General features: G+C 41.5%; 2 protein-coding genes across 2 annotated transcripts in view; one reads left to right on the top strand and one right to left on the bottom strand.

The window, feature by feature from the left end:
- Positions 1-3,870, top strand: part of gpc1a (glypican 1a) — a 91,683-nt gene extending 87,813 nt beyond the window's left edge. Inside the window, exons 8-9 of the mRNA XM_034038227.3 lie at positions 2,978-3,153; positions 3,341-3,870. Of these exons, the coding sequence (XP_033894118.1) occupies positions 2,978-3,153; positions 3,341-3,567 (403 nt within the window). The 3' untranslated portion in view covers positions 3,568-3,870. The remainder of the gene's footprint in view (positions 1-2,977; positions 3,154-3,340) is intronic.
- Positions 3,871-20,252: 16,382 nt separating this feature from the next.
- The window catches only part of ankmy1 (ankyrin repeat and MYND domain containing 1), a 121,138-nt gene continuing 119,778 nt past the window's right edge, over positions 20,253-21,612 (bottom strand). The window contains exons 19-20 of the mRNA XM_034038718.3: positions 21,402-21,452; positions 20,253-20,590 (exon numbers count right to left, since the gene is read on the bottom strand). Of these exons, the coding sequence (XP_033894609.2) occupies positions 20,520-20,590; positions 21,402-21,452 (122 nt within the window). The 3' untranslated portion in view covers positions 20,253-20,519. The remainder of the gene's footprint in view (positions 20,591-21,401; positions 21,453-21,612) is intronic.

Here is a 21,612-nt window from a genome sequence, read left to right as displayed (position 1 = left end):
TGTGAACATCATCGTACCACCCTGTGAACATCATCGTACCATCCTGTGAACATCATCGTACCACCCTGTGAACATCATCGTACCACCCTGTGAACATCATCGTACCATCCTGTGAACATCATCGTACCACCCTGTGAACATCATCGTACCATCCTGTGAACATCATCGTACCACCCTGTGAACATCATCGTACCATCCTGTGAACATCGTACCACCCTGTGAACATCGTGCCATCCTGTGAACACAGTACCATCCTGTGACCATCATCGTGCCATCCTGTGAACATCATCGTACCACCCTGTGAACATCATCGTACCACCCTGTGAACATCATCGTACCACCCTGTGAACATCATCGTACCACCCTGTGAACATCGTGCCATCCTGTGAACACAGTACCATCCTGTGAACATCATCGTGCCATCCTGTGAACATCATCGTACCACCCTGTGAACATCGTGCCATCCTGTGAACACAGTACCATCCTGTGAACATCATCGTGCCATCCTGTGACCATCATCGTACCACCCTGTGAACATCTTATCCTGTGAACATCATGTACCATCCTGTGAACACTGTATCATCCTATGTCCATATGTCACCCTGTGCATGGAACACACAGCATAGTTCTAAAGTTCAAAAACAACAACACTGTTTACAATATAGATGCCAGGAAGACAAAACTCCTGTTACATCACTATTGCTTTAAAGTGCTGTACTTTGCATTCTTTGCCACCCAGGGCAGTATGTGCTGAGAGTGCTGAAATAGAATACAAAATACTGAAGAAAGTTCTCCAGTGTTACTGCAGTTTGTGTGAAGTGTGTGTGTGTGTGTGTGTGTGTGTGTGTGTGACTCTGGTCCTGTGTGTGTGTCTCTGTGTGACTCCGGTCCTGTGTGTGTGTCTCTGTGACTGGCCCTATGTGTGTGTGTGTCTGTGTGACTCTGGTTCTGTGTGACTCTGACCCTGTGTGGGTGTGTGTGTGGGTGTGTGTGTTTGTGACTCTGGTCTTGTGTGTGTGTGTGTGTCTCTCTCTGTGTGACTCTGGTCCTGTGTGGGTGTGTGTGTCTGTGACTCTGGTCCTGTGTGTGTCTCTTGTGTGACTCTAGTCCTGTGTGTGTGTGTGTGTGTGTGTGTGTCTGTCTGTCTCTGTGTGACTCTGGTCCTGTGTGTGTGTGTGTGTGTGTGTGTGTGTGTGTGTGTGTGTGTGTGTGTCTCTATGTGACTCTGGTCGTGTGTGTGTCTCTCTCTGTGTGACTCTGGTCCTGTGTGTGTGTGTCTCTCTCTGTGTGACTCTGGTCCTGTGTGTGTGTGTCTCTATGTGACTCTGGTCCTGTGTGTGTGTGTGTGTGTGTGTGTGTCTCTCTGTGTGACTCTGGTCCTGTGTGTGTGTGTCTCTATGTGACTCTGGTCCTGTGTGTGTGTGTGTGTGTGTGTGTGTGTGTGTGTGTGTCTCTCTCTGTGTGACTCTGGTCCTGTGTGTGTGTGTGTGTGTGTGTGTGTCTCTCTGTGTGACTCTGGTCCTGTGTGTGGTCTCTCTATGTGACTCTGGTCCTGTGTGTGTGTGTGTGTGTGTGTGTGTGTGTGTGTGTGTGTGTGTGTCTCTGTGTGACTCTGGTCCTGTGTGTGTGTCTCTATGTGACTCTGGTCCTGTGTGTGTGTGTGTGTGTGTGTGTGTGTGTCTCTGTGTGACTCTGGTCCTGTGTGTGTGTGTCTCTCTCTCTGTGTGACTCTGGTCCTGTGTGTGTGTGTGTGTGTGTGTGTGTGTGTCTCTCTGTGTGACTCTGGTCCTGTGTGTGTGTCTCTCTCTGTGTGACTCTGGTCCTGTGTGAGTGTGTGTGTGTCTCTGTGTGACTCTGGTCCTGTGTGTGTGTGTGTGTGTGTGTGTCTCTCTGTGTGACTCTGGTCCTGTGTGTGTGTGTCTCTATGTGACTCTGGTCCTCTGTGTGTGTGTGTGTGTGTGTGTGTGTGTGTCTCTCTGTGTGACTCTGGTCCTGTGTGTGTGTGTCTCTATGTGACTCTGGTCCTGTGTGTGTGTGTGTGTGTGTGTGTGTCTCTCTGTGTGACTCTGGTCCTGTGTGTGTGTCTCTATGTGACTCTGGTCCTGTGTGTGTGTCTCTCTATGTGACTCTGGTCCTGTGTGTGTGTGTGTGTCTCTCTGTGTGACTCTGGTCCTGTGTGTGTGTCTCTATGTGACTCTGGTCCTGTGTGTGTGTGTGTGTGTGTGTGTGTGTGTGTGTGTGTGTGTCTCTGTGTGACTCTGGTCCTGTGTGTGTGTGTGTGTCTCTCTGTGTGACTCTGGTCCTGTGTGTGTGTCTCTATGTGACTCTGGTCCTGTGTGTGTGTGTGTGTGTGTGTGTGTGTGTGTGTGTGTGTGTCTCTGTGTGACTCTGGTCCTGTGTGTGTGTGTGTGTCTCTCTGTGAGACTCTGGTCCTGTGTGTGTGTTTCTCTGTGTGACGCTGGTCCTGTGTGTGTGTATCTGTGTGATGTTGGTCCTGTGTGTGTGTCTCTCACCCTATCTGTGTGACGCTGGTCCTGTGTGTGTGTGTGTATCTGTGAGACTCTGGTCCTGTGTGTGTGTTTCTCTGTGTGACGCTGGTCCTGTGTGTGTGTATCTGTGTGATGTTGGTCCTGTGTGTATGACTCTGATGCTGTGTGTGTGTCTCTGACTCTGTGTGTGTGTGTGTGTGTCTCTGTGTGACTCCGATCTTGTGTGTGTGTCTTTGACCCTTTGTGTGTGTCTGTGTCTCTGACCCTTTGTGTGTGTGTGTCTGTGTGTCTCTGTGTGACTGGTCCTGTGTGTGTGTCTGACCTTGTGTGTGTGTCACTGTGTGACTCTGGTCCTATGTGTGTGTCTCTGACCCTGTGACGCTGGTCTTGTGTGTGTGTGTGTTTGTGTATGTGTGTGTGTGTGTGTGTGTGTGTCTGTGTGACTCCGGTCCTGTGTGTGTGACTCCGGTCCTGTGTGTGTGTTTCAGGTACCTTCCCGAGGTGATGGGCGATGGCCTGGCCAGTCAGATCAATAACCCCGAGGTGGACATTGACATCACCAAGCCTGACATCACAATCCGACAGCAGATCATGCAGCTGAAAATCATGACCAACCGGCTGAAGAACGCATACAACGGAAATGATGTGGACTTCCAGGATACCAGTGAGTGATGAGCATTGAGATTAGAACTGCTTCCAGGTACCCAATAATCACTGTAGCTCTTATGGTCAATGCTACAGCTCAGGGAATGATTCATTCAAACCTATAGGTTTTGTTGAATGCATTGACTTCCTGACTGGGAGGAGTTGATGGACCTCTGTTGCTAAACAACTGTGCTTCCCCCACCTAGGTGATGACATCAGCGGCTCAGGAAGTGCCATGGGCTGCCCAGAGGAGGTGTGTCCCAGCAGCAGTGGGCGCATGATCGTCCCGAATACTAACAAACCCAACGTGTACGGCCTGCCCAACGAGAAAAAGCAGGGGGTCATGGGAGCAGGCAGCCACTCCTACAGTCGCCCACACTCCCTCCCTCTCCTCCTGCCCCTTCTGCCACTGGCTGGGATGTTCAGACGGTAATCCGCAGGCAGCAATCGGACTGAGCGTGGAGTAGGCGGGGCACAGAGGCTGGGCTAGTATCTTTGCCAAAAAAAAAAAAAAAACATAATGAAATTGACTTTTTTTTTTTTAAGAATCATTTTTAGTTGTTTTTGGCAATAATAGAGACTTTTTGCATTACCTTTTATTTTTCGGGTGTTTTGGGTTCTCTGACACAGAAAACTAAAAAATCTGTACCTCGCATATATATATATTTCAGTTGTGCATCTGGTCGAGTGGGATCTTTAGGCCGGTCTGTTAAATCGAGCAAGGAGCGGGGGAGCGAGGAGGGGGGGAGTGAGGAGGGGGGGAGTGAGGAGGGGAGAGGAAGGGGGAAGGAGGGGGGAGGAAGGGGGAGCGAGGAGGGGGGAGCGAGGAGGAGGGGAGCGAGGATGGGGGGAGCGAGGAGAAGGGAGGAGAGGGGAGCGAGGAGAGGGGAGCGAGGAGAGGGGGTCACTGGGAGGGGGGGAGTGAGAGGGTGTGCGGGGAGCTGGTCACCAGGGTTTGTGCATCCCACTCTTGTCTCCTACCGGAGTGCTAGCCAAGGCTTTCATCACAGTACCTGACCTGCTGTACTCTGATTAGGCATTAAAGGAAACGGTTTAAACAATGAATTAATAACTAGCTCACAAAACAATCTACCAATATTGAAGCTACATCAAAAATGACACAAAGTTTACACCTTGCCTGGGGAACTGGAACATTTGAACCAAACATTTTACAATTTAACACTAGAACGACGTGTTTATAGGCTTACCTAGAACAATCATGACCGGTCAATTTGACCGGCATAATAAAAACAACATAAATATTATAATGAAAGGACAAACAATTGAATATAAGTTTTATTCAGGAACATCATATAAAGCATCTACACAACCGAAACATTGTAAATAAATGGACATTTTAACAGAAATGTGTTTATATACAGACATATTACATAATGCGCATCCTCCTGAGTGCCAGGTGGTGCTGGTGCTACCGCTGGAGTAGCGGCTGCCTCAGGTTAAGTAGCGGCTGGATCAGGTGCAGGGGCTGCTGTAGGTTAAGGGGCTGGCATCCTTGCAGGGTCTGCCACAGGATTGCATCTTCTGCCACGGGATCTCCTGCATCCTTGGTGTCACTGCTGCTGGAAGATTAATCTTCACAAACCCAGTCTGCTTCAGAGCCAGATTCGTCATTGTCCGTATCTGCTGCATCAGAATCGCTGTATGGTCAAATTTGCAGTAATTCCAAATACTGCTTTGCTGTCCTGCGTCTTCCGCGATTCATTTTCAATGTGTATTGGGGTAACAATGAATTTCTTAGAAAAACAAGTGACGTATATAGTAACAAGAGTGCAGACAGACAGCCTGGCACCGTGAGCTGTCAAGGCTGATTGTTGGGCTATCAGGAGGCTCAATGAAACAATAGAAATGCCAGAAGACCGCTCACTTGAGGAATGCAGACTGATATAATCAAACTTCAATACATAGCTCCGATAAATACAAATAATACCGCAACATTTAATTGTTATAATATGTTTTATATGTATCGGTCAATTTGACCACGCCTGGTAGGAATAGGTATGACAGTATTTTATCTCCCTAATTTTTGCAGCTACGCAATTCTTTCATTGTCAAGCTAAGTAGTACATAAAAGTCAGGGTCAAGGGTTTGAATCATGTTCTTACCTTCTGCAGCGTTATCTTCTGTTCTTGTGCTGAAGGGTTTGAATCATAACACATAATAGAATCATGTTCTTACCTCGTGCAGCGTTAACTTCTGTTCTTGTACTGAAGATGTTTGGTTTTTAACAGGTCTTCAAATACAGCACAATGAAAGTTGCTGATGCTGCCTCCTTCCTGTACTGTAGGGCACTTTCACTCTGAATGACTGGCTGTCATCTGACCATGTGAGCTACAGCACAGGAAGTGATTAGGCACTAGGAAAGCAGTAGATTAAACTATTCATCTAAAATGTATTTGACAAACTTGCAAATGAATAATCAAAAGCTTGACGACCAGTGGTAATGTTGTGCCGATTCAGAGGTACGGAAGGATCGCAAAGCCTTGGTTATCACTCCCTTAAGAATGAAATCCAGGCTCATTCCAGCCAAGCTGGCCCTGGTACTAGGCTTGAAGCAGGAAACAAGAGAGGAGCCCTGTGGACAGACATCTAGCTGATGCAATGGGAAACTATACAGGTGGTTGTACTGAGCCAGACGTAAGGAAACGGGACGGTGGAAATACCCAAGTGGGGTTAGAACTTGAGAAGCTACGGGGAGGGAAAGGCAATGCTCGAGAAAAGACACTAACTGGCCATTGGAAAGGCTCTTTTAAGCAAATGGAAACCCCATTGAACAGCAGGGGAATTGAACCCTCTATCATGTGTCTCCCAGATTGCAGGTCTCTGTAACAGGCAAGTTTTCTCAAGCACTGCTGTAGTCCCCAGGTTCATTCAGAAGCATGCAGGAGGGAGGCTGGTAGTGGATTCATTGATTCCTTGTGATCCCCCCCAGGTTCATTCAGAAGCATGCAGGTGGGAGGCTGGTAGTGGATTCATTGATTCCTTGTGATCCCCCCCAGGTTCATTCAGAAGCATGCAGGTGGGAGGCTGGTAGTGGATTCATTGATTCCTTGTGATCCCCTTTGTATCTGTGTTCTGATTGAAGGCTCGCTACACATGATTTTAAAATGGAGAGGAAGACGATACAGCACTCTCTAAGGACACATGGACAGCATTTTGGTTTCAGTTCTACTTTTTTTTTGTCAAGCATCCCTGTGTGTAAAAGCCCTTCTTCCATGGCTGGTAACTCTGCATTAAAATGCTTTATTATTTATGTCTTAATAACTTTGAGTTGCCTAACAAACAATAAATGTTGTTTTTTTTGTTTCTCAAAATTGTAAGGCTTTTGAAATACCCTGTAGGAGTATACTGTGGTCACAGTGCTCTGCCCTGCTGACCTCATGTCATTCATTTCTTGAGTTTTTATCTTCTCTGTCCACAATGAGTCACTGTACCACCTCACTCCTAGAATCAATCCAGATCTCGAATAGTCTTCATAAAATATGAAGTTATTCCCATCGTAGTAGCATTCTACATAACCCCTCTACCATTGCCCCTCAGTACAGAACCATCATTTGGGAAGGGTGTCCACAATGGTAAACTGATCTACATCTACAACAACGGTCTAAGGAAGACTGTCCAACTCTAGCAGTAATGAAGGGCAAACTGACTTTCTACTGGACTTGCTTTAGCTCACACTGCCCCCTAGTGGTGATTTTTGAAAACATGACCACAAGTGTAGTAGTGTAGGATGTACCTCTTTACACATTCTTTAAACAGAAAGTCGCTTCCAATGACATCTTAACACTTTTTTTTAAAAATTTCTCTCACCTGTTTCTGCTACTTCCAATTGTCTGCAGCAGTGCAAGAGAAATGAGAGGTTCTGGCCTTTTCAAAACAGTTCAGGCACTGCCCCAGGTCCAAGGAAAAACACAATGGCCCTCACGTTGAATCACATATAGAGCCAGCACAAGAAACCTGCCACAGACAGCCTAGGGAAGAGCATCAATTACTGACAAACTGCTTAATAAATAACCTAATGCACTTGGCTCTGTTTTCTTTTGACTGCATTTTTTTCTTTGTTTGTCTCTGAAATCTTACCATCCATGACTATAAACACTCAATGGTGCTGAATTTAGAAATAAGATAAGAAACTCAATACATTAATTGTCAAACATTTCAACTGATAGTTTTTTCCTGTGTCTTCTAAAAGTATTTATTGATAATGAAACAGGCACAGTTTTATATATATATATATATATATATATATATATATATATATATATATATATATATATGTGAGTGTATATATACAGTGGTTTGCAGAAGTATTCACCCCCTACCAATAATGTCACATTTTGTTGAATTACAAATAATTTATGCACAGTTTTTCAAACAAACTTTTCTTATTCAAAGCTGTAGTGGTTAAACTGAACACTGTTATATGAGGAAGATGTTAAATGTCAGCAAATTGCAAAGAAAATGTACAAAATGAAATGTACTAGTTGCATAAGAATTCAGCCCCTTTAAGTCAGTATTTGGTAGAAGCACCTTTTGCAGCAATTACTGCTATGAGTCTTTTTGGATAGGTCTCTACTAGCTTTGCACAGCAGGATGGTGCCATTTTTGCCCATTCTTCACAGGGAAATTGCTCCAGTTCTGATAAGTTTGTTGGGGATCGTCAATGGACTGCAAGTCTCGCCATTAATTTTCAATTGGATTCAAGTCAAGACTTTGACTGTGCCACTCAAGAACATTAATTCTCTTCTTGTTCAACCACTCCAGTGTGGCTTTGGCTTTGGCTTTGTGCTTCAGGTCACTGTCCTGCTGAAATGTGAATTTCCTCCCCAGTTTCAGAGTTGGCTGACTCAAACAGGTTTTCCTTAAGGATTCGCCTGTACTTTGCACCATCCATTCTCCCCTCTATCCTGACAAGCTTCCCAGTCCCTGCTGAAGAGAAGCATCCCCATAACATGATGCTGCCACCACCATACTTGACAGTTGGGATGGTGTTGACTGGGTAATGTGCAGTGTTGGGCTTGCGCCAGACCTAACGCTTGGAATTTAGACCGAAAAGTTCATCTACATGCTTTTTCGCAAACTCCATACATGCTTTAAGATGAGGCTTTTTGAGTAATGGCTTCTTTCTTGCCACCCGTCCATACAAGCCAGCTTTGTGTAGGGACCAGCTTATTGTTGATGTGTGAACACTGACTCCCATCTCAGACACAGAACTTTGCAGATCTGTCATGGTCATTTCTGGCTTCAGAGTGTCATCCTGAACCAGTTTCCTGCTTGCCCGGCTGCTCAGTTTGGGAGGGTGACCTGATCTAGTTAGTGTCTGGGTGGTATGATGCATCTTCCACTTCTTAATGATGGACTTCACTGTGCTGAAAGGGATAATTTGCAGACGACACAAAAATAGGAGTGGCAAACACTGTTGCAGCAGCAAAGGTCATTCAAAATGATCTAGACAGCATTCAGAACTGGGCAGACACATGGCAAATTACATTACCTGGAAAAAGAAACAAGGACCAGGGGTCACAAATGGAGATTAGATAAGGGGCATTCAGAACAGAAAATAGGAGGCACTTTTTAACACAGAGAATTGTGAGGGTCTGGAACCAACTCCCCAGTAATGTTGTTAAAGCTGACACCCTGGGATCCTTCAAGAAGCTGCTTGATGAGATTCTGGGATCAATAAGCTACTAACAACCAAGCAAGCAAGATGGGCCAAATGGCCTCCTTTTGTTTGTAAACGTTCTTATGTTCTTATTGTTTAAAAGAAAACCCAACTTACTTGCGACTCAGATGATAAGATAAACTCGTAGTACTGCTGTGAAAGGAAAGCCCCAAAGAGTAAATCTTTTTTCCTTTCTTCTGAGCCAGGGGTTCCCAAACCTTTTTTTGCTGTGCTCCCCTTCAGAGATATTTTTTTGTTGCCCTCTCCCTTCTAATAAACAGTAAAATTAAATTATAATATATTTAAGATTGATACACCTTATTACAATCACTATTCGTAATTGTATTAACACCAATACAAAAAACTAGTCACTTAAATGTTGCGCTCTCGTTTTCTCGTTCTTCATTCCACTTGAGAAAGTAAGGCCATGGAGGATTTAAAAGCCCATTTAATTGTTTTACAGCAAAACCCTGTAAATGAAACTGATTTTACTATTATTGTTGCAGTATTGTTATTACAGTTTACCTGTGACTAGTCTTTAAATAATGTTAATGCAATTAAAAATAGTAATTATGTTTGTCCAGCTTATTTTTTTATGATAACTTTATTAAAGATTTTATAAAGATTTGTTAATAAAATGCTGTACCCTCGTTTGCTCGCTTTCTACATTCTGCACGCAGCAAATCACATAAATTATACTGAAAGCTAAGCCCCCCCGCCATTTATAAACTGAAGCTGTATCTAAATCTAGATTTGTATTTTATTTTATTTGTGAACAAAATGTATCTGATATTAAAACCCGCTGCCGTTATACTTTCAAATGAAGGAGGGCCGGGCGATAGAGGCGCTGAGCTACAATAGCTCTGTGGACTGTTTTTTTTTTTTTTTCAGATTAAACGTGATGCCTGCCTGGATAGTTGATAGAGTCGATCATCCTGGAGACCCGCTGAGTATGCCATTTACTGTGAAGCTTTTACAATCGCTAGGAAGTCAGACAAAGTTATTTTCCAGTCAGGTCTTGGCGCGCCCCCCCATAATAACATCTGAAAAACACTGTTTTGAGTTATGGCAAAATGTTGGTACTCTCCACCATCTTTCTAGATTTCTTTATCACTCAGCACGTGGGTAGACTAGATCAATCAATCATGAAAGTGATTGATTGATTGGGAAAAGTGTGTTTGAAAACAAACATTGGAGGTATTCATAGACTTCTTGATGTCATGGTAACCACACATTTATATATACCAAGCATCATAAGAAACTCATCACTATTATAAGATATATATTATTATTGGTATTATTTATTTATTAGCAGACAACTTACAATTGTTACAAGATATCACATTATTTTTACATACAATTACCCATTTATACAGTTGGGTTTTTACTGGAGCAATCTAGGTAAAGTACCTTGCTCAAGGGTACAGCAGCAGTGTCCCCCACCTGGGAATTAACCCACAACCCACCGGTCAAGAGTCCTAACCACTACTCCACACTGCTGCCCTATATAAATGATGGACATTGACTAAATGTTTTTGGTTTCTTTTTAATCACTCGATCATTCATCCTTGACCATGACACACCGCTTGAGTGACTATGACTGAAGAATATGCATGTAATCACTTAAAGAAAATCACAGAAAAAAAAACCAATGTGCCACATCTGTCAAGAGAGCAGCGCCTTCGTGCAATCGGCATGTTGGAGGCTGGACTAGGGCAGCGTACTGTGGCTCGCCGTCTTGGGTGCTCACAGCCAGCAATTTCAAACCTGGCGAGACGGTATAACCAAACACACACTGCCAATGACAGGCCATGAACTGGGAGGCCGTGTCACACCACCTGCCCAAGATCGACAGATCATTTTGCAGCATCTTCGTGATGTCAATTGTTATAATCAGCACAAGGAGGCTGTGTAGTCCAGTGATTAAAAAAAGGGCTTGTAACCAGGAGGTCCCTGGTTCAAATCCCATTAGCTAAGTCTGTAGTACATATTTAATATATGAGTCAGTCAAAATAATAAGAGGCACGGTTGGATAGTAAATATGACTTTATATACTGTAAAGCCATAAATATTTACAAGCCTTTTAATATGCATTTTTTTGTGTATGAAAAAAAAACGTAAACATTTTTGGCACTAATATCTTAGTGCTGTACATATAATGAAGTAATACTACTACCAGTGCAACATTTCTGGAGCAAAATAGGTTTTATGAGTGTGATTCACAAAATATTTTGGTCCCAAATATTGATGGCTTTACAGTATTTTGTTTAAATATAGCTGATACAGCATAAGTAAATAACCAAATAACATAAATAAATAACAAAAATAAATAAATAAATTTGAAGTTCATACCGCAAGTTTTTTGTTTCGTAATTCATTTTCAGTCACAGAATCGCTGTTCAGCAGTTTTTTCATTCAGCCATTTTATCTTGTTTAGAAGTGGAGGTGGAGGGCGTTCCTTTGAAAAGGGGCAGGACTGACAGTGGTGTAAGGATGTGAGGGCAATAGTTAAATCTATTTTTGCTCTTATGATGAGGTTTTAACCAAGCACAGGCCAGAATTTCCAAGCATATATATATATATATATATATATATATATATATATATATATTGTAACGTAGAGGGTTGTGAGAGACAGCAGGGAGGGGGTTAAAACCTCCCTGCGAGAGAATGTACCTGTGTTTTGGTTGTTTGCTTTATTGTTTTGTTTAATGGTTTAATTGTTTTATTATTAATCATCATCCGCACCTGGGCGTTATTGGAAATTAGGCCCAGGTGCGGGGTTTAAAAGGAGAACAGGCAGTCTGCTCGAGGCTGCTGAATGGAAGGAGGCAGAAAGGAGTGCTCTGCTTCCTGGCAGTCCCGAGAAAAAGGTATAGTGCAAACCCGTGTGGTTAAGTTTTGATGGAACAGGGAAACGGCTTAGCCGTCCTGTGATAGTTAGGTTCCTGCGTGTGTAGTTAGTGCTCAGAAAGAGCTAGGTGTTTATTTTGTGTGCTTTGTTTTACTTTTGTGTGTTATTAAAAAAATTGCGCAACCGCGCTGAAAATCCAATTTGAGTGTCCTGGGTCGTGTTTTTAAAGGGGCAACGAACCCGAGAGAGGGTCAATCGTTTACAATATATATATATATATACAGTGCCTTGCGAAAGTATTCGGCCCCCTTGAACTTTGCGACCTTTTGCCACATTTCAGGCTTCAAACATAAAGATATGAAACTGTAATTTTTTGTGAAGAATCAACAACAAGTGGGACACAATCATGAAGTGGAACGAAATTTATTGGATATTTCAAACTTTTTTAACAAATAAAAAACTGAAAAATTGGGCGTGCAAAATTATTCAGCCCCTTTACTTTCAGTGCAGCAAACTCTCTCCAGAAGTTCAGTGAGGATCTCTGAATGATCCAATGTTGACCTAAATGACTAATGATGATAAATAGAATCCACCTGTGTGTAATCAAGTCTCCGTATAAATGCACCTGCACTGTGATAGTCTCAGAGGTCCGTTTAAAGCGCAGAGAGCATCATGAAGAACAAGGAACACACCAGGCAGGTCCGAGATACTGTTGTGGAGAAGTTTAAAGCCGGATTTGGATACAAAAAGATTTCCCAAGCTTTAAACATCCCAAGGAGCACTGTGCAAGCGATAATATTGAAATGGAAGGGGTATCAGACCACTGCAAATCTACCAAGACCTGGCCGTCCCTCTAAACTTTCAGCTCATACAAGGAGAAGACTGATCAGAGATGCAGCCAAGAGGCCCATGATCACTCTGGATGAACTGCAGAGATCTACAGCTGAGGTGGGAGACTCTGTCCATAGGACAACAACCAGTCGTATACTGCACAAATCTTATGGAAGAGTGGCAAGAAGAAAGCCATTTCTTAAAGATATCCATAAAAAGTGTCGTTTACAGTTTGCCACAAGCCACCTGGGAGACACACCAAACATGTGGAAGAAGGTGCTCTGGTCAGATGAAACCAAAATCGAACTTTTTGGCAACAATGCAAAACGTTATGTTTGGCGTAAAAGCAACACAGCTCATCACCCTGAACACACCATCCCCACTGTCAAACATGGTGGTGGCAGCATCATGGTTTGGGCCTGCTTTTCTTCAGCAGGGACAGGGAAGATGGTTAAAATTGATGGGAAGATGGATGGAGCCAAATACAGGACCATTCTGGAAGAAAACCTGATGGAGTCTGCAAAAGACCTGAGACTGGGACGGAGATTTGTCTTCCAACAAGACAATGATCCAAAACATAAAGCAAAATCTACAATGGAATGGTTCACAAATAAACATATCCAGGTGTTAGAATGGCCAAGTCAAAGTCCAGACCTGAATCCAATCGAGAATCTGTGGAAAGAACTGAAAACTGCTGTTCACAAATGCTCTCCATCCAACCTCACTGAGCTCGAGCTGTTTTGCAAGGAGGAATGGGCAAAAATTTCAGTCTCTCGATGTGCAAAACTGATAGAGACATACCCCAAGCGACTTACAGCTGTAATCGCAGCAAAAGGTGGCGCTACAAAGTATTAACTTAAGGGGGCTGAATAATTTTGCACGCCCAATTTTTCAGTTTTTTATTTGTTAAAAAAGTTTGAAATATCCAATAAATTTCGTTCCACTTCATGATTGTGTCCCACTTGTTGTTGATTCTTCACAAAAAATTACAGTTTCATATCTTTATGTTTGAAGCCTGAAATGTGGCAAAAGGTCGCAAAGTTCAAGGGGGCCGAATACTTTCGCAAGGCACTGTATATATATATATATATTTATGTGTGTGTGTGTACATTTATTTGTGTGTGTATGTGTATATATAGAAATTTGTTGCAAAAACTACGTTAATGCAGCAGTTAGGGTTGAACTCATCGCCACAAAAGCAAGGAAATGTGGCATTAGGGTTTTTAACCCTAACTCACCATTCCCACCCCCACACAAGCAGCCCAAGGAACGCAGTGTGGAGTAGTGGTTAGGGCTCTGGACTCTTGACCGGAGGGTCGTGGGTTCAATCCCAGGTGGCGGACACTGCTGCTGTACCCTTGAGCAAGGTACTTTACCTAGATTGCTCCAGTAAAAACCCAACTGTATAAATGGGTAATTGTATGTAAAAAATAATGTGATATCTTGTAACAATTGTAAGTCTGCTAAGAAAATAATAATAATTATAATAATAATAACCAGACAACACAAGCAACTGCAGACTAACGTCATCAGGTAAGACATAGAACATGCAACTCTTTCCAGATGACACAAGAGACATTCATCATCATGGTCTACCGGTGCTGTAGCAATGGATATACATGTACATTTCAACACATACACACCCACTTCAGGCTGCAGAACCGTATCACTATAATATTTTTTGCCAAAAATGTTGTTAATGCATCAGTTAGGGTTTATATTAAAAGGACAAAAGTAGGTAAATGCGATGTCAGGATTTTCAACCCTAACTCTACAAGGAAACACAAGCAACCACAGACAGCCATCAGCAGGTAAGATGAACAACATACAACTCTTTGCAGATAACACGAGACATCCATCATCATGGTCCACTAGGTGTATGAGGTGCGCTGCCATGCCAGTGTGTTGAGGGGCCACCCACATGCTGGGCACTATGAGGGCACTGCATTTATATTTGGGCACTGCTTAGGCAGGACTAGTAGGAGACATGCATAATAGCAGCACCAACAACACACTCTATGTAAGAATTCGACTGCCATGGTCAGCGTCTAGTGTGGCATCTACATGTCTGATGTGGATGCCATCAGTTAGGGCCGGCGTGCCAGGTTTTTGTGGGCCCTGGGCAACGGACCGCCGATGGGCCCCATCTTCACCCCCAAATCAAAAAGATTTTCATAATCCGAAGTCACTCGCTAAACCAGACATCTCTGGAGGGAGACAGAAGTTGTTAAAAAAATTTTTTTTAAAATAATTTTGTAATAATTACAGTAGTAAAATCAAATGACTACTTGTGCACACTTTCTTTTAACTTTAGCCTACCTGTAACATAAAATCATGAATCATGCTGTGTTGCGTTTCTTTTGTGTATAATTAAATTCATCTTTCCAGCATATGCAATATATTTCATATATATGATGCAATGTGCAATTAAATACTTTTTTTTTTTAAAGAATGGGGATTATATTTTTAATACATAAGGAATTTAAAAAGACAATAACCTGGCAAAACAAGCATGAGAACACAGAAATGCAGGTTCAACAGATACGCCTGCTCTACAGCGGAACTCTATAGTGCCGGTATTGCATTCATTACACTAGTAAGAAAACCAAAAACATGAATATTGTACTGTTCTGTACCACTGTAATACTTTACAGCAATAAGTTACATGTTCTTCTGCTTTCATGTGAAGTGGGTGGAAATCAGTTGTATATCTTAATTGTGAGCCATTTTAACTGGAGTGTGACAATAATCAAAGTGATATCAGCTTGTTCCCATTGGCTTGAAAATAAAGGTCTCAACTTTTTGTCACGCTATTTTGGTAGGACCTTGGGTTTCCATGTAGATTTCTTTTAGGGGGAGAAGTTCTCCATCCAAATGCAAATAATCTATTTAATATTCCAATCTGCGATCTTATATTTCAGTATTTCTGTCAGTGGTCCAATCTGGCTTGTACCACTACTGATATCGTGCAGCTTTCTAAACTGGGCTTACAAGAAGTTTGTAGATTGTGTTGAAGAACCGCAAGCGCAGTCTGCTTCACTTGGCCACCAGAAATATAAAATAAAAAACCCAGACAAGCTTTAAACAAATAGCAATAAAACAAAAAATCAACATGTACATAATATCATTTTTTTCTATTTTCCCCTTATATTTTCAAACATAGAAAATGTTTTTATTTCATCAGGGTGCACTGTTGACATATCGACAATGCGACACATCAGAACAGTTCAGTAATGAAATAGGGAATACTGACAATGCGACACATCAGACCCGTTCAGTAATTAAATAATGAATATTGACACACAACCCAAGCCTTATTACAAAGCTTTCTTTCTTGTTTTCAAGCTCATCAATGTTGTCTAATATGAGAGAAACTTAATTGCAATTACGAATAACATAATAGTCATTCAAATAAAATGCATTGCAATTATTACTTCTTATATTTTTTTTATTTTTACACTTCCATGAAAAGCTATGTTTTTCAAAACTGTATTATACATTCAAACATAGAAACATAAGGCTTTCCATTAATGATTAGTAGGTCTTGATTAGACAAAAAAATGTATTTCAATTGTTAAAAAAAAAAAAGTAGATTTTGATTGAAAAATACCATGAAAACATATTTGAAATATATTTTAACCTTGTGTGTGTGTGTATATATATATATATATATACAGCGGCTCTCAAAAGTATTCACTCCCCTTGGACTTTTCCTCATTTTATTGTGTCACAACATGGAATCAAAATGGATTTAATTAGGAGTTTTGCCACTGATCAACACAAAAAAAGTCCATAATGTCAAAATGAAAAATAAAATATACAAATTGTTCTAAATTAATTACAAATATAAAACATAAAATAATTCATTGCATAAGTATTCACCCCCTTGAGTCAATATTTGGTAGAGGCACCTTTGGCAGCAATTACAGCCATGAGTCTATTTGGATAAGTCTCTACAGCTTTGCACATCTGGACACTGCAATTTTTGCCCATTCTTCTTTGCAAAATTGCTCAAGCTCTGTCAAGTTGGATGGGGACTTTTGGTGAACAGCAATTTTCAACTCTTTCCACATATTCTCAATTGGATTGAGGTCCGGGCTTTGACTGGGCCACTCCAGGACATTGACCTTTTTGTTTTTAAGCCACTCCAGTGTGGCTTTGGCTGTATGTTTGGGGTCATTGTCCTGCTGGAAGATGAGTCTTCTCCCAAGTCCCAGGTCTCTTGCAGACTTCAGCAGGTTTTCCTCCAGGATTTCTCTGTACTTTGCTGCATCCATTTTGCCCTCCATCTTCACGAGCTTTCCAGGCCCTGACGCAGAGAAGCATCCCCATAGTATGATGCTGCCACCACCATGCTTCACGACAGCGATGGTGTTCTCAGGATGATGTGCGGTGTTAGGCTTGCGCCAAACATAGCACTTAGCGTTGAGGCCAAAAAGCTCTATTTTGGTCTCATCAGACCATAGAATCTTCTTCCACTTGGTCTCAGAGTCTCCAACATGCCTTCTGGCAAACTCTAGCCGAGATTTGATGTGTGTTTTTTTCAACAATGGCTTTCTTTTTGCCACTCTCCCATAAAGGCCAGTTTTGTGAAGCACCCGGGCTATTGTTGCCATATGGACAGTGTCTCCCAGCTCAGAGTTGCCATAGGACTCTTGGTGGCCTCCCTGACTAGTGCCCTTCTCACCCAGATACTTTTTTGAGGACGGCCTGTTCAAGACAGATTCACAGTTGTGCCATATTCTCTCCATTTCTTAATAATGGACTTCACTGTGTTCCGGGGGGATATTCAATGCCTTGGAATTGTTCTTATATCCTACCCCTGATTGGTGCTTTTGAAGAACCTTATTCCGGATTTGCTTTGAATGTTCCTTTGTCTTCATGATGTAGTTTTTGTTAGGAAATGTAATAACCAACTGTGGGACCTCCCAGAGACAGGTGTATTTAACCTGAAATCATTTGAAACACCTTAATTGCACACAGGTGGACTCCATTCAACTAATTATGTGACTTCTAAAGACAATTGGTTGCACCAGAGCTTATTTAGGTGTGTCATAGCAAAGGGGGTGAATACTTATGCAATCAATTATTTTCAGTTTTATATTTGTAATTAATTTAGAACAATTTGTAGATTTTATTTTTCACTTTGACATTATGGACTTTTTTTGTGTTGATAGTGGCAAAAACTCCTAATTAAATCCATTTTGATTCCATGTTGTAACACAATAAAATATGGAAAAGTCCAAGGGGGGTGAATACTTTTGAGAGCCACGATAGATAGATAGATAGATAGATAGATAGATAGATATCCATCCATCATTCAAATGCCATTTTGCAAACTTTAAGTGATTGTCCTTGTGACATTTTCCTAAGAGTGGCTTTTTCCTTGGCCTGCGACCATTGAGACCTTCACCATGCAATACTCAACCTATGGTTGAAATGGAAACCCCAGTCCCAATTCACTTTGAATATCTTTGGCAGTCAATCTCGGATTGTTATTAACCTTCCTCACAATTCTTCTACTTGTTCTTGATGAAAGAACCTTCTTTCTTCCAGACCAAGGAAGCATTGTGACAGTACCATCAGTCTTGTACTTCTTGATAATACAAACAATAGTTGAAATTGGGATACTCAAATGCTTGGAAATCATCTTGTTTCCTTCTTCAGCCTTATGACAATAAATAATTTTCTGCCGAAAGTCTTCAGATAGCTCTTTACTTTTTCCCATATTGACGTATTGGTAATGACAGCAATCATCCTATGCCTAACCCTTTTATACTCTCTAAGAATGCTCAACTACAATCCAGCATTTTCAAGACTTTTCTAGAATTAGGTTCTGCATTATCATATTTAAATTTATAGCACCTTGTAGATAATACTATCATAGCATCAAGGGTATGAATATTTTTTAATTAATATTTTTGGAGTCTAGCAAAGAAATTGCTGAAATAAATTGTAGACAGCTATTTCTTGTAACTTTATTTCCTCATCCACAAAAGCAAAACTTTTGCTGCAAAAGATTTTTCCTAAAATTCTTTGTTTTTGAGAATATACAGTGCCTTGCGAAAGTATTCGGCCCCCTTGAACTTTGCGACCTTTTGCCACATTTCAGGCTTCAAACATAAAGATATGAAACTGTAATTTTGTGTGAAGAATCAACAACAAGTGGGACACAATCATGAAGTGGAACGAAATTTCTTGGATATTTCAAACTTTTTTAACAAATAAAAAACTGAAAAATTGGGCGTGCAAAATTATTCAGCCCCTTTACTTTCAGTGCAGCAAACTCTCTCCAGAAGTTCAGTGAGGATCTCTGAATGATCCAATGTTGACCTAAATGACTAATGATGATAAATAGAATCCACCTGTGTGTAATCAAGTCTCCGTATAAATGCACCTGCACTGTGATAGTCTCAGAGGTCCGTTTAAAGCGCAGAGAGCATCATGAAGAACAAGGAACACACCAGGCAGGTCCGAGATACTGTTGTGGAGAAGTTTAAAGCCGGATTTGGATACAAAAAGATTTCCCAAGCTTTAAACATCCCAAGGAGCACTGTGCAAGCGATAATATTGAAATGGAAGGAGTATCAGACCACTGCAAATCTACCAAGACCTGGCCGTCCCTCTAAACTTTCAGCTCATACAAGGAGAAGACTGATCAGAGATGCAGCCAAGAGGCCCATGATCACTCTGGATGAACTGCAGAGATCTACAGCTGAGGTGGGAGACTCTGTCCATAGGACAACAATCAGTCGTAGACTGCACAAATCTGGCCTTTATGGAAGAGTGGCAAGAAGAAAGCCATTTCTTAAAGATATCCATAAAAAGTGTCGTTTACAGTTTGCCACAAGCCACCTGGGAGACACACCAAACATGTGGAAGAAGGTGCTCTGGTCAGATGAAACCAAAATCGAACTTTTTGGCAACAATGCAAAACGTTATGTTTGGTGTAAAAGCAACACAGCTCATCACCCTGAACACACCATCCCCACTGTCAAACATGGTGGTGGCAGCATCATGGTTTGGGCCTGCTTTTCTTCAGCAGGGACAGGGAAGATGGTTAAAATTGATGGGAAGATGGATGGAGCCAAATACAGGACCATTCTGGAAGAAAACCTGATGGAGTCTGCAAAAGACCTGAGACTGGGACGGAGATGTGTCTTCCAACAAGACAATGATCCAAAACATAAAGCAAAATCTACAATGGAATGGTTCACAAATAAACATATCCAGGTGTTAGAATGGCCAAGTCAAAGTCCAGACCTGAATCCAATCGAGAATCTGTGGAAAGAACTGAAAACTGCTGTTCACAAATGCTCTCCATCCAACCTCACTGAGCTCGAGCTGTTTTGCAAGGAGGAATGGGCAAAAATTTCAGTCTCTCGATGTGCAAAACTGATAGAGACATACCCCAAGCGACTTACAGCTGTAATCGCAGCAAAAGGTGGCGCTACAAAGTATTAACTTAAGGGGGCTGAATAATTTTGCACGCCCAATTTTTCAGTTTTTTATTTGTTAAAAAAGTTTGAAATATCCAATAAATTTCGTTCCACTTCATGATTGTGTCCCACTTGTTGTTGATTCTTCACAAAAAATGACAGTTTCATATCTTTATGTTTGAAGCCTGAAATGTGGCAAAAGGTCGCTAAGTTCAAGAGGGCCGAATACTTTCGCAAGGCACTGTATATATATATATATATATATATATATATATATATATATATATATATATTTGTAATTCAGTAATATGAGAGAATTGGTCAGGGGTCTGAATACTTTTGCAAGGCACTGTATATATGGCAAACGTATGTATACAATGTCCATATATTTAACATGTTTCACTAAATATATTTGTTGAAAACACAAATTTTTAAAAACACAATTTAACTGCATGTTCTCATGTTTTTAGGCCATGTGTATTCTTGCCTATGACTATTTTAACCTCCGTGTTGGAAGTGCATGTGCCGTTGGTTCAGTTGAAGCTGTAATTCTCCATGTTGGAAGTGCATGTGCCGTTGGTTCAGTTGAAGCTGTAATTCTCCGAGATCTCTGCAGCCTCTATCTCGGCACATCTGCCTCCCTGTGCCTTCCCTATAAACACAAACAGAGATACTGCTGACTCACACACAGGCAAACAGGAATGGAAAGCTCTGTGAAGTTTCAGACAGGAAACTTGAATCCCACTGCAAGTACCAGCATTGCATTGACAGGACCATTTCTGAAACCATGAACAAGCAGACAGGAGGTGACTCCCCCATTTATAGCAACCTTCAATCAGTGCCAGCTACCAATAGTAATAAAGCCAGGTCCATGTAACCCCACGTCCCTTTACAGTCTGTTATTACTGCTTCTGCCCTCCTCGATGTCTGGCATGTAATAAATGTCTGGATGTAATAAATGTCTGGATGTAATAATGTCTGGATGTAATAGTGTCTGGATGTAATAATGTCTGGATGTAATAAATGTCTGGATGTAATAAAGTTTATCAAAATCTTCATTTTTCACATGACATTGCACAAGTACACTTTCAACGTTGTTACAAATGAATGATTATCACATACAGTATCCAGAGCAAACTGTAAACAAGTTTTTGAAACAAGCTATGAGGAATATTCTCATGATGTAAACTGTAGCAGAGACACAGGGAACCGCGTGCTGTCTCACCTTCCACCATTGGAGATTCTCTGAGACTCATATATAAAATATGCTGTTGTAACTTTAATTCAAGCTGTCAAATATCCGTGGCATAATAAACAGATACAAAAATATATATCTGATGCTCATTTCAGAGGTTTTCTACTGGTTAAATGGCAAAGCTGTCTGGAGTTGATTATTCCTTGTCATACAGTATATAACACATCAAGTCTAAGGGGTACAATATGAATTGAAGTCTTGTTCTTACCCTCTTCTCGCCTCTGTTCGTTTCCTTTAGCCTGAGTTGTCCCAGTCATCTCTAAAGATAATACAAGAATATAAGAACATAAGAAAGTTTACAAACAACAGGAGGTCATTTGCCCATCAGTGCTCGTCCAGTTCCTAGTAGCTGGTTGATCTCAAAAGATCTCTTGATTTAAAGAATCCCAGTGATTCAGCATCAGCAATGTGGCTTGGTA

The sequence above is a fragment of the Acipenser ruthenus genome, chromosome 17 (genome assembly GCF_902713425.1).
Source record: "Acipenser ruthenus chromosome 17, fAciRut3.2 maternal haplotype, whole genome shotgun sequence".
In the NCBI taxonomy this organism is placed as follows: Eukaryota; Metazoa; Chordata; class Actinopteri; order Acipenseriformes; family Acipenseridae; genus Acipenser; species Acipenser ruthenus.
Note: the sequence above shows the minus strand (reverse complement) of the source record. Positions and strands in the feature narration are given on the sequence as shown.